The 12,821-nt window shown below is 45.5% G+C and overlaps 1 protein-coding gene across 1 annotated transcript in view; it reads left to right on the top strand.

The window, feature by feature from the left end:
- The window catches only part of SCIMP (SLP adaptor and CSK interacting membrane protein), a 112,633-nt gene that overhangs the window by 84,358 nt on the left and 15,454 nt on the right, over nt 1–12,821 (top strand). Inside the window, exon 4 of the mRNA XM_085646923.1 lies at nt 6,003–6,088. Within this exon, the coding sequence (XP_085503049.1) occupies nt 6,003–6,088 (86 nt within the window). The remainder of the gene's footprint in view (nt 1–6,002; nt 6,089–12,821) is intronic.

Genomic DNA, 12,821 nt, shown 5'->3' with positions numbered 1-12,821 from the left:
CCATGATTTGCACTCCCCTCAGTGTTGACTGTAGTGTGAAATTACAGCTAACACAGAGGGGAGCACAAATCATGGACTGCATGTACCATGATGCAAAGGAGCAAACTTTTCTGGGATATGATGTAGTGTTTGGCCATATCCTTTTCCCTGCCCAAACTGATTTTCATGACCTCCTCTACCATTTATCATATGTTCCTAATGTTCCTTATTGTAAAAAATTGTATTCCAGCCAATTGATTATACTTCGTCCAGCCCAAGTCGAAGAGTATGGCTGGAGCCAGAGAGTACAGCTGGAGCCAGAGAGTACGGCCCGAGTGCAGAGATTCGGCTCGACTGCAAATGTAAAGATACGACTTGTAAATTACCTCTGTGAATACCAAAAGTCTTAAAGTTATACTTTTGTCTCAGATTGCCTTTGTGAATCGGGCCTATTGTGTCACACTAAGTTGTAATAATGTCACAAGTATATGGCAAAGCAAGAGAATGGTCAGTGCAGTGGGATAAGTGCTAAAAGCTTGGAACACACTGTTGCAGAGACATCTTGAATGAGCTACATGGAATAGTACTCAACATGGACTGAACACTCTTAAAGGCGGTGTGAGCCAGGAGTATGCCAGCACCTACCTGAAGGATCAGGGGGAGAGGAGAAGAAGGGGGTAGTTCAAAAGGCAAAACCATCACACCACCTGGCACAAAAACCGTGGCACCGCCTGCTTGTAATGCTCAGATTACAGGGCATGCTTTGGAAGGTTCCAAACATAACAGAGGTCAGGTTTGCACTGTAATGTATGCTGGCTCCATGACAACCTAACAGCTGGAGCAATGGTAACCTTGAAACACTCCAGGTTCGGACCACGGCCAAGGGGTTTACACTACAGCTGTACATTTCCATGAAGCGTCGGGGAGATGTGGCATGTGCACGCATACTGCACCGCAAACAGTCAACAAACCGGTTCTCAAAATCCTAGCGCACACTTATGTACTGAACCTCAGTAGGATTTAGAATCCTGCACAGTTTCAACAGACCAGACCGTATCAAACATGAAACTGTTAAAAGCCTTCAGAACTCTCGAAGGACCTAAAAGTAAATGCTGTGCATCAATTAAAAGAATCAAAAAAGAAACAAGAAAAGAAAGAAAAGGCCAGATTCAATCTACAGCGAAAGCTGGCTTAGAGGGCCAGGATTTGATAAGGCTAAAGCTTACCACTTTGGTTCGTACAACCAAGCAAGCAGAAGGGCTATGTTGGAGACACAAGGTCAGATATTCGCCCTGCGCATTAAAGAGAAAGAAATGCTATGAAATGTAATGCAGCCGTACTGTGGACCACGTTTTAAAAAAATGGGACCGTGATTTGTTAACACTGTTGAGGAGAAACTATACTCCTTAAATGTAATTGTAGAAGAGTAGTGTCTGCTTCTTATGGTTACCCCCACTTTTTGCTGCTGTAACACTGTTTTTCGACTTTAGTCTGGCTGGGGCCCTGCTATTCAGGACCCCAGCTTAGCGGCTTCCTCTCTAAATTGATTCCTAGTACCTTAGGTACACCACAGATTAGATTCTGGGGTGCCCTTATGAGTCCCTAGTATATGGTATACTATGTACCCAGGGCACAGGTACCCCAGAGGCCTACCAGGGGCTGAAGCATGTATTATGCCACCCCTGGGGATCCCTCCAAAATGAAACCACAGGTCTGCTACTGCAGCCTGGGTAAGGTGGTGCATGCACCCCTTACTGAGCTATAGGTTCACTCTATCTCACCTATCACTACACATAGTACCCTATCAGTCACCCCTATGGCAAGCCTTATCAACCCTGAAGGTAGGGTGCTTGGTTTTGTGTGAGAGGGTGCCCATGCATGAGCAGAGCCCCTCTGCAGCCTTCTGAATCTCTTCTCCGGGGTTGTCAGTGATGCAGCCTGACCATATACTCTTAAGTGCATTATAACCCAACGGTAAATGCTAACTTTGGGATGGCTGCACGGAAACATGTCGTGTTTGGTGTCGAACACCTTGGAATCATACCCCCACACCAGCAATGGGTGTGGGAGTATGATCCCACCCTTCTAGAGGGAGAGACATGACCGCACCGGTATACCCGGTACCAACTTAAAAGAGCCCTGGCATCACAAAATGGATGCTCCAGCCACAGACACGAGTCTGGCCTCCTGCTGCTGACCGAAACTCCGGCAGGGGAGGCCTGGACAATAGGTTTCTTGTCACAGGGAGGTGTCACCACCTCCCAGACAGGCTTTAGTGTATTGGGGCTGGGTGGGTACACTCTGAGAGTGCTTTGAAGTCCTGCACTGGGGGCACATTTGGTGTCCCTGAGCATAGTCCAGTTCAAACCGGTCACAGGGGCTACCAGCCCCTGCTCTGGCGCGAAACTGGACAAAGGAAATCGGTGTAGCCACCCCTCTTTCCAAACCCTCCCATAGGTGGATGCCCTGAGTTAGTTCAACCCCTTCCTTGGGTATAAGATAGGAACCCCTGGCAACAGGACTTTAGATATTCCTGGACGAAACTCTGCAACTGAATCCTGGACCTTCGACGATCTGTTCAACGCCAGATGACTGAATAATCTCCCTTGGAGTAAAGGAGTTACTCCCCTGCTTGGCAGGCACCAAAGACGCATCTTCCTGGCCTGCATCTCCAAAGCTGCCGCTGGACGCCAAAGACTTTGCAACACCAGAGATATATTTCCAGGCTTCCCAGAGGCCGAACCGAGTCCCCAGCAAAGCTGAGACCCGTAGCCCTCGTGGGTACCGTGGAACCGGAACACCTGGACACCATGCACATTTACAAGTGCATCAGCTTCTCAACGTCTCTTGAGGCTGTGCATTGGGTTACTTGTAGCCCCAACCCCAAGCAGAGAAACCACTGAAGATTGTTGGCCTAGTCACTCCGAGTGACCCATGGGCTGCCATTTTGTGATTCCTCTCAAGGTCCCTTTGTGATCCCTGGTCCATCAACTGGTGGGTCCCTGTGAAAGTAACTTTGACTTTCCTAGGGCTTACCTTGTTGCTCCAGACATGCCCTCACTCCTCCGTGCTGGGGGAGTCCCTCGGACCTTGCTAGTCTGCACAGAAGCATCTTTCTCTTTTCTGTGTGGGTTGCTGTTGCTAAGGCTTGTTGTGTCCAATCTGGGCACCGACGCTGCAGCACTCGACATCCTTCATGGGACAGCTCGAATGCAGCTCCTGGTCACCCTCGACGCCTCCTGGTCCTCGTGGCTGAAGAGTCAAGCTTCACCTTCTTCACCTGTAACACCCGACATCGGTGGGCATTCGTCTATCGTGCCCCTGGTCACTGGCAAGTGACCCAGACTCTGTCCCCTCTGCTTTTAGGTTCTTCACATCTTTGATCCAGGCTTGGATCTCTTCGGACACTTTGCATCTTCCCGGCAGCAGCACTTCTTCGCCAGCTTCTATTGAAAACGACGACGCGACACAACACCATTTGACACCAATGCACCCGGCTTCCCTGGGTGAGGTAACTCGAGTACTCCGGTGCTCCCGTGGGTGTTGACCCTAGAACTGTCTAAGTCCAAGAGGGTTTGGTCCTAGTCCATCTCTAAGTGTCCTTTATCTTTAAAAATCTAACTGCGACTTTCCCCATAGAAGCTAACGGGAGCTCGCGGCTGTGTTCTCACACTGCACACGGCCCCCGTGGTTCCCCTGTGTCACTACCTTGGGTGGTTCCTTGGGGTCCCAGCGATTCTACAAGTTCTAGGCCTTGTGTCTAGTTAAGTCGTGGTTCTTATACCACTATTTTAGTATATGGTTTGGCTTGCCCCTAGGGCCTAACGTGTATTTTTGCTACTTTACTGTCTATTTTGAAGTGTAACTTATGTGCTTTTACCTCTAGCCTCATAAAGAGACAAGAGGGGTGTGTTTAGTAATAAATACATATATTTTAATAATATATACCTGGTATGGTCTCCTTTCATTTAGCCACTCAAGGGATTATAGACTGGTAAAACAAGCTGCTTTACATTCCTTCAAGACTTAGCCTGAAGGCTGCTCTCCATAGCTACCACTAGGATAGCTTTCAACAAAGGTTGTCTTTTACCTATCATCAATAAGGTTTTTTTGGGACTGGTGCAAGGTGCCCACTATAACTAGTGGACAGCATATACCAGGCCAACTTCTCACAGTAATCAGTAGCATCCCTTCTTTGAAAGTTACTGCCTACATTAAAAAATGTCAAGGGAGGTGTCACGGGGTAGACAAACTAACCAAACTGGCTGAATGAAACTAGCCTGCATGGACGAAAGGAAGAAGCGTGTTATCGGCGGCCCTTGGTTAAATCACCATTAACATAAAAATAAATGCCATAACTGCTGCATTGCCAATTTCAAACACTATCTTTAAAATTCCAAGGAAGTTGCAATTAGGGCGGATGGACTTAAGTTTGGGTTGTGGTGAAGATCCACAAACTGGCGTATGGCAAAGCTCATTACACCATTGATAAATGCTTTCTCCCTGCTTGTTAAAAAGGATTTTAAAAGCCAGCCATAGCTGAGGTTATCATTTGATGCAAATCCAGCTGGCACAGGAACACTAGAAAGTTGTTTCTAGTGTGGAAGGGCGTGGAAGTGGAAGTGCCATGTTCACAGAGGTCACGCGTACAGTAGTGGCCGCCAATGTCCTTTGTTATATTGTCAAGATTGAGTGCATAATGAATATTTGATGCTTTGTCCATTACTAATATGAACAGCGTAAAATGACAATGTTGGTTGCTGAAAATTATGTGTGTCGTAAATGGTCGACGCTTCACTTGATGATGTTACATACGAAGTGAAAGACAAATTATGGTTATTTGTATGAAAGGCCATATCAGGCAAGTACATTAGTGCGACGGCACTGCACCGTTATTAGCAGTTTCAAGGGGCATGCTGGGCAGTCAGGAGTCCAGCTAGCACCCTGCAGGAGGCAGCCAATTACCACCACCGAGAGCAGGGAGGCTTTCATCGTAATAAATGTCACACAAACACAGACAGTGGGATCACAGCATCGGTGCTTCCAAATAAAGTCTGAGTGAGCGGGAGGGCAGAGGGGGGCTGAGAAAGAGCAAATACACAGTTTTATTTATTTATTCTTCAGCACGAAACAGCGGCGCTTCCGAATAAAGCCTGAGTGAGCAGGAGGGGGCAGATAAATACTTAATGTAAAACAAGCAGGAGGGAGGAGGAGGCAGCTGCAGCCGAGGAGAAGGAGCGAATGGGGGGAGGAGGAGGAGGCAACTTCAGCTCGAGGAGAGGGAGCAAGTGTAGGCGCAAGCGAGTTCCTGAGCCTAAACAAGAAAAAAGAACAAAAGAGTGCTAAGAAAGTAATAAATAACATGACGAGTAAGAGCACATGTAACAGGGGCAGTCCTCATGGGAGGTTATAAAAGTAGAAAAGGGGGACTAATGAGCATATTAACCAATAAAAAGCAGCTATTTTTGAAGGACAGTTAAAGGAGCCAACTGGAACGATGGGTGGTGCTGAAAGCCCATATTCTAGATACAGCATGTCTTGAAGAGACAGCGCATGCGCTGCCTAGGTGTCACCTAAAAACATGGACTGGAGCAGCACATCACACACAGACCTAGGAAACATGGCAGCTATGTTAAGGTTTTTCACAAAAGTGTAGCTATCATGGTGCAGCTGTGGCAGTGGCACTCAGGTCCAGAGCCTTGAAGGGGCCCAGTCTGTCCTGCAAAAGCTGCAGGCATTTTAGAGGCTGCCTGTTCAGATATTTTTTAAACATAGAGCATGCCTGAGGCCTGCTTCTTTATTTACTCTTCTGGGATGGTGAGGATGGGGGAGGGTACAAAGGGAGTAGTGGAAAATTGACGACCCATGATTTAGTCATGCAGGATTGAACAAATGTTCTGAGAACGGATGTCATCGTATTACAAGGAGTAGTTGGCGGTATGGTTTGCTTTGAGATTAAACATTGTGTGATGGGATACAGTAGGATGCATGACCCATAATGCCCCTTTTAACTACTATTTTAGAAGCAGCATCTATCAAGTTTCTGCAAATGTGCCCCCTGTTCCATCCAGGGACCTTGTGGCAGTGGAAGACGGCAACTGTTACTCATGTGAGTAAACCTTCCATTGTTGCCTACAGAAGTTAAGTACTTTAGTGCAAAAAATGTAAAATGAATAAAAATCACACTGTCGCCAGATAGCACAGGGAATGTATAGAAAAGAGCACTTTTGCATGATGCGGCCAGCGGTGGTCGAGGCAAGGGAAGTAATGTCTGTGAACTTGCAGGTATTACTAAGGAACTAGCAAGCTTTTGTTAGTACTAAAATATTATATATATGATAAGATAAATTAACCAGATGTTTTGTGAATGTGTCTTTGTGGTATATTTGCTGCTTATGTTACCCTTCCCTAGCTCAGGCTTGACCGGGTGAGTTACCTCCCCTATACTCTGTGATGCCCAAGACTGCCACCTGCTTGGGATGGGTTAAGCTGAGGGTATGGTTAAGTAGTAGTGCTAATATTCTTGCCTACAAGCATTACCAGTTAATCGTCCCTTATTCTACTATCAATACCTCATTTTATTTGCATTTGGCTTGTGTCTTAGTGTGGCTGAAATTATGAATGACAAAGGCAACCCCAAACTGAGAACTCAATAATTATAGTCTTAGCATGCAGACTAGATCAACTTAATATTATACCTATGCCCAGAGAGGCCTGCAACCATTTACACATTATGGGAAGTTCTTCTCAGATTAGTTTTAGGATGAGATTAAGGGCCACGTGTACTAACGTTTGAAATTCTGAGTTACTAATTGCGATTCTATGCTAATCGCAATTAGGAAATCGCAATTCCAAATGAATGATACTCCATTGAGTTTCATTTGCGATTCCCAGTGGGTCGCATATGACCTGCCTCATTATTATTCATAAGGTAGATCGTAATTTGCTACCCATTGGGACTCGCTAAAAAACAGAGGTATGGTGGCCTGCTGGGAACAGCAGACCACCATGTCTGTGATTGCTTTAAATAAAGCAACGTGTCTTTTAAAATGCAGTCCGTTTTTCTTAATGAAAAAATGGATGCATTTCAAAAATAAAAATTAAAAGCATGCTTTCATTTTTTAAGTAGGCAGTGGTCCATGGGAACAAAGCCAGCTCTCAAAAAACGTTTCTGCGTGCATCCTGTTTGCAAATGTGTTAGCACCAAAGTAAAATTGGTTTTGAAAAGCAAACATTTTGCAACCACATTTCAGTTGCAAAACATTCGTACATAGCACTGCGAGTCGCTATTAGGAAGGAATGCCCTTAACATGCCTCTTCCTAATACCGACTTGCTAAACCATTTTGCGTATTGTTAGTAGGTTACCAAATCTAAAAATTAGGGGGCATATCATCAAGCCCCGGAGATAAAATTATCGCCGCTTTAGCGTCCGTTTTCAGACTGAAAGCGGCGATAATTTTATCGCCTAATCAGCAAGGTCACGCTATCGCGTCAATCCTTGCACTATCACCCTTTCCCCCAACTCCCATCTTTGCATCTCTAATGAGATGCAAAGTGGGTGTTCTTGCCCTGACATAACTGGAGAAATGACGCTAAGCGACATTTCTCCAATTATCAATGGGCACGCTAACCTGCAGAGCGACAAGCAAAGTAGCGATAACCTCTGTTATCGCTACTTTCCTTACGCCTGCTTCAAGACTGACTTAGCCATGATATCTTATGTAAGGTGGATATCATGGCTAAGTATGCCCTGCCCTATCAGCAAGCTTTCACCAAACCTTGTGCGATTATCGCTGTATTTCCAGCGATAATCGCACAATTGGCAGCTTGCGCCCTGAATTTTATCGCTTTGGAGATAAGCGTTGCTGATGGCACGCTATCTCCACGATAAAATTCAGAGTTGGCCGGCGATAATTATCCTCGCGCTAAGAGTGCTGAGCGATAATTATCGCATGGCCTTGATGATATGCCCCTAGGTTTTTTACTTAGGGAAATGCTTTTTTTTGGTTGCAAACTGCCTGATTCTGTGAATCGGGCTATTTGCAACCAATAGAAAGCTACATACATGTGACCCTATGGGCAGACTAAGAGTTAGTGGTAATTGACAGAGTGCTAAGTGCAGCAGAGAATCCATTAGGTTCCTCCATCATACCTTCCTTATGTAGAACAAGTTCCACCATTAAATTTCCACTCAATATTTTGCATTTTCTCCAGAAAGAGGGGTGCATTCCATTACTCCAAATTCCTAATCAGCCTGTGTTTTTTACTGAGACTAAAATGTCACAAACAATCATTAAGTCAATCTGAGAAACACAATCTGTATTTATAGCTTTTCAGATGAGCTGAGATCAGTTCAGGTAGAACTGATACAATGATGTCATACTGACAATAATTATGGTCAGGTAGGACAGCCAAATAGCAGAATGAAAGAGCTCACTGCCCGTCGCATTTGGAACTGGATGCCATATTGCCAATAAGCTTCGATGTTGTTGATACCCAGAATGTAACACTGAAGCATATAAAAAAAGTTATGGATAGAATGCTTGAATTAATCTCAGCCACTGGTAATCACTTGGGCCGCACTTCAGTCCATCGTTATTTTTCTCACCATTTCACCCCAGTTTGGGCCCAGCCATTTACAAATCAGTCTTGTCCCTGCTCCAATGGGATTACTTCAGTCCGAACTGCCAGGTCAGGTCCTACCTGAACACAAGCAGACTGAGACCTGTTTCACCCTCATTAGGGCTCATCAATCAGGTATATCTAGGTTCCAGTGGCACAGACCCATACCCACTTAGGGGATCACGCTGAAGCACACACAAAAGTGATGAATGGAATACTTGAATTATTCTCAGCCACTGGCAATAACTCAGAGCTGCATTTAAGTCCATTGTTATTTTGCACACCAAGCCACCTTAGTTTGGATCCAGAATGTAACACTTGTGCAGTTGGATGTGACAGAGCGTTTGTTGGGCCACATTTTCCGTGCTTCCTCTGTGCATGGACGGGCCGGAGCGTTTGTTGGGCCACATTTTCCGTACTTCCTCTGTGCATGGACGGGCCGACATGTCCACTATGACCAAGTTAGTGTTAGTGGACTTTACTGATGTTGAAGATATTTGATGCATTTCCCACTGATAATAACTACCTGCTGCTGGTTCAACTCTGATACAGCCATGACACCAAAGAAAATGAATTTCAGAATTGGGGCTTACTTATAGATTAAAAGGTGAGCTGCCGGCCTGTCCGGTCAGCAGAGGGATGTCTTCGCACAGCTGGAGGAAGACTGCCAGCCATACTGAGTGATACCCACTAGGCAGTCAGGGATGTCTGTGCCCACAGCAAAGCTGTGCCAGCTGTGCTGAAGGCTCTGCAGCTTTGAAGAGTGGGTGCCATGTTTAATGCTCTTCCTTGGAACACTGCATTATTTTCGAAAACACACTCCAAAATCAGGAGTTTATTATTGTAAAATAAAAACCAACTCGATCTGATCTGCTGACTTTTTTTCACATTGCGTGGGGTGAGTTCTTTGGTTTCCTGTTTGGGATTATCAGGCTTTTCCTGATGGTCTCAAACAGGACGAATGTGTTTTGAAATGACTTCCCTATTGAAGGCGGGTGGTCTGGTGTTCCTTGACCCACAGTCCAGGGGTGAATGGGCCATGGCCAAGGGTGGAAGCAGCATAGGCCCCAATGGCAGGAACATGCCCCCACCACCGACTCCACTGCGAAACTGCGAGTCTAGCGGATGGAACATTTGCTACATTTTGGTGGATGCCTCCTGACTCTAAATTAGGGAGGGTGAGCAAGAGGTAGACAGAATGAGACACTAAGGATTTACGGAAGGTGTCTGGTTATCGCCCAACACCTAATTAAGTGATTGGTTCTACTCGCTTCATTTCCAGGCTTATACACCACTCACATTAATTAGACTCAAATTGTAACCGGAATTGAAGGGAACTCAGTCAAAAGAATGACAGTGAGGATGTTCCTTCTGTGGGCTCTGGTGCAGCCAGTGCTTAATTTGTAAAGAAATAAGTGCCAGGGCCCTCGTCAGGAGGCCGGGGCTGCTTGCACCACCCATTGTTACTGCCAGCACTGCCAATGACAGCACCAACACAACTACCAGCTCTCATACTTTTACAAGTGTGACAATTCAGACTATTCCAGGTCCCCAAAGCTGTAAGAATTGGTTGGGCAGCAGGAATTAGTCATTTTAAATGTATATTGAATTAATAAACAATAATTTCTCATGCAGCACAGTGTAGCAGCCGCAAAGGCTCCTCCGCGTGACAAGGAGGGAGCAGGAGAGCGCCACATTCACTGAAATAAGGCACTCCCCTCCCCTCCCACTAGCCCCAGTGCTGAGATTAGCTGCAGTGCGCCATGGAGACACCTTTGTGGCATAGTGCAAGGGTATCTCCGTGAGTCAAACAGAGATTTTATACTTGATGGATACCCTTCCAGTACAAAATACTATGCTTAGACTAATTTAAAAAATGTCCCCACGTTGTATGGGTGCTGTACAGTGCAGCACACATGCAAAGTCGGAGAATAAAGGAGAAAACAACTTTGCTCCTTCACAGCGCCTGATTGAAGGGTGAGCTATTTTCTGATGCTAAACCAAGTGTACTTTATTTAGTAAATTGGATTTCATGTCAGAAAACTTGGGTGGTTGCATGAGACGAATGCCCATATACCACCCATGGGACGCCCTTTGGCACTATGTGCTGCTTCATGTTACTTTCACTTTATTTTGCGCTGGAAAGAAAATCGGACAAAAATATTTTGTGTCCATGTGCATCACTTTTATGATGCAAAAAAGGCGTAAAATCATAGTAAATCTGCCTCTGGGTGCAGTGCTCTACTGTCGTTGCAGCAGCACTGAGCAAAATTATAGTCCCTCCCTTTAGAAATGGAAGAGCAAACTGATCATGCTGCCCTCATTAGCCCGATTCACAATACAAAAGAAAGATTCCATGGATCAAAGTAGAGGATGCTCTGGCCCTCAAGGGTGATAAACCAGCCACCCATCCTGGAGGATTACGGAAGGAGGAGCAGGTTTCAGCACACAGACCCTGGTTATACTACCCAGTGCTGAAACAATTCAGCATCAACGGGGACTGGAGGGAAGGAGCCTGTATCAATGCTGTTTTAATGCATGGGCACGCTGGGCACTTGCCCAAGAGCCCCAAGAGCGTAGGGGCTCCATGCAGACGAATATGACTCGTTACTACGCGAGTCATTACATCGTGTGCCTTCACAACGTGGTCGATACAACGACCGCGTTGTTACCATGCAATGCCATTACTACGCAAGTCATTATATCCACTTCCAGTAGATGGCACGCTAACATTAGGAATATATAATTTACTATTCCAACTCCAGCCTACGCAACAGTAGGGAAGGTGTTGAAATAACCTATACTATTCCTTATGTTAGTGCGCCATCTACTGCAATTCGATGTAATGACTTGGGTAGTAATGGCATTGCGTGGTAACAACGCAGTCGTTGGAACAAACGCGTTGTAATTGCATCGTGGACAATGACCGCGATGTAAAGGTTGTTTCCCATGCAGACCAGAATTTTACACTAATTTTCTGTTAAACATTTTTATTCCTGTGAGTGGTTGTGTAGGCAGGACCCAGTTTACTGCTTAGCTTGGGGGCCTATATGCTGTTAAAATGGCCCTGGCTTGGAAACCAGTTTGGAAAGGCAAAGCTCAGACACTGGTTTTTCTGTGATTGCATTACTTTCATAGATGCTTGTGGCCTGAAGACTGCGATCTCTGGGGCTGCAATTGGCATTAACCTGAAGGCTCCTGCAATGTTAACTACGAAAATGATCAGATTAGATAATCCTACTGAAGTAGGTAAACAGCAGCGATTTAAATCCCAGCATTGCAATCCCAGCATTGCTGGCCCAGCCTTTCATCCATTTGAGGTCGATAACATCTGTCCCGTTGATCTTCGTAACAATAACTCCTGCTATTTACGACACTATGAAACAATAAATATGTGCTAGTGAAAACTTTATAGAAAAGCAGTTTATCATATTAGCATTCCCTTCATCACATCAGAAGCAGGCAGCGCTGCTAGATTCTTTCATAGTGATGGATATGCAAAGCATCTCATGGAGAGGTGGACATTTTGGAAAACCCCTGGCCGCGCTCTGGGTGCAAAGCCTCAGAGCTGAACAGGAACCAAAGAATGGAATTGTGAATAAGAAAACAGTCTTCATGCCTATGAAGTCAACCTTATTAGACATGCAAATTCGGAATGCAGATGTTTGGCCCTTGCACGCGCGCATTCCGTGGAAGCAGAAAGGCTGGATGTACCGTTCAGAACAAGTGACACCATTGAACGCGCGCGTCATGGGGCCAAAGGGCCGCAGCTGCATCCTACTTTGGGTCTGTGATCTGAACCGAGCACTGCCGTCACGTGTCAGCACTCAGAGGTTAGAGGCACAGTGACATTTTACATCAACTTTCTTCTAGGCCTGTGGGAAATTTGCTTCATTTATGCAAATGAAATTGTAGGCAGCTTTCGTGTGCCAATAACACTCATGGCCACACGAGGGTGCCAGATTTCCACAAATGTCCGTGTTGCTAGGACAAAGGCAGCATCTAAATAGCACAACACCTTATAGCCTCTGACTCTTACATTCCTTGTACTGCATTGATGGGAAAATTAGCCCGAATCACATAATTAACATGTTATTTATTCAGATACATTTTCGGGATCGTGATTAACTGCTAACCTACAATGATCATCACCTCTTGCCATCTTCTCTCTCTTGATCTGTAGATCACGAGATGGAAGTGACAGGAACTCGTGTAACTC

The sequence above is a fragment of the Triturus cristatus genome, chromosome 3_2 (genome assembly GCF_964204655.1).
Source record: "Triturus cristatus chromosome 3_2, aTriCri1.1, whole genome shotgun sequence".
Lineage (NCBI taxonomy): Eukaryota > Metazoa > Chordata > Amphibia > Caudata > Salamandridae > Triturus > Triturus cristatus.
The sequence above is the reverse complement of the archived record's forward strand: the minus strand, read 5'-3'. Positions and strand labels throughout refer to the sequence as shown.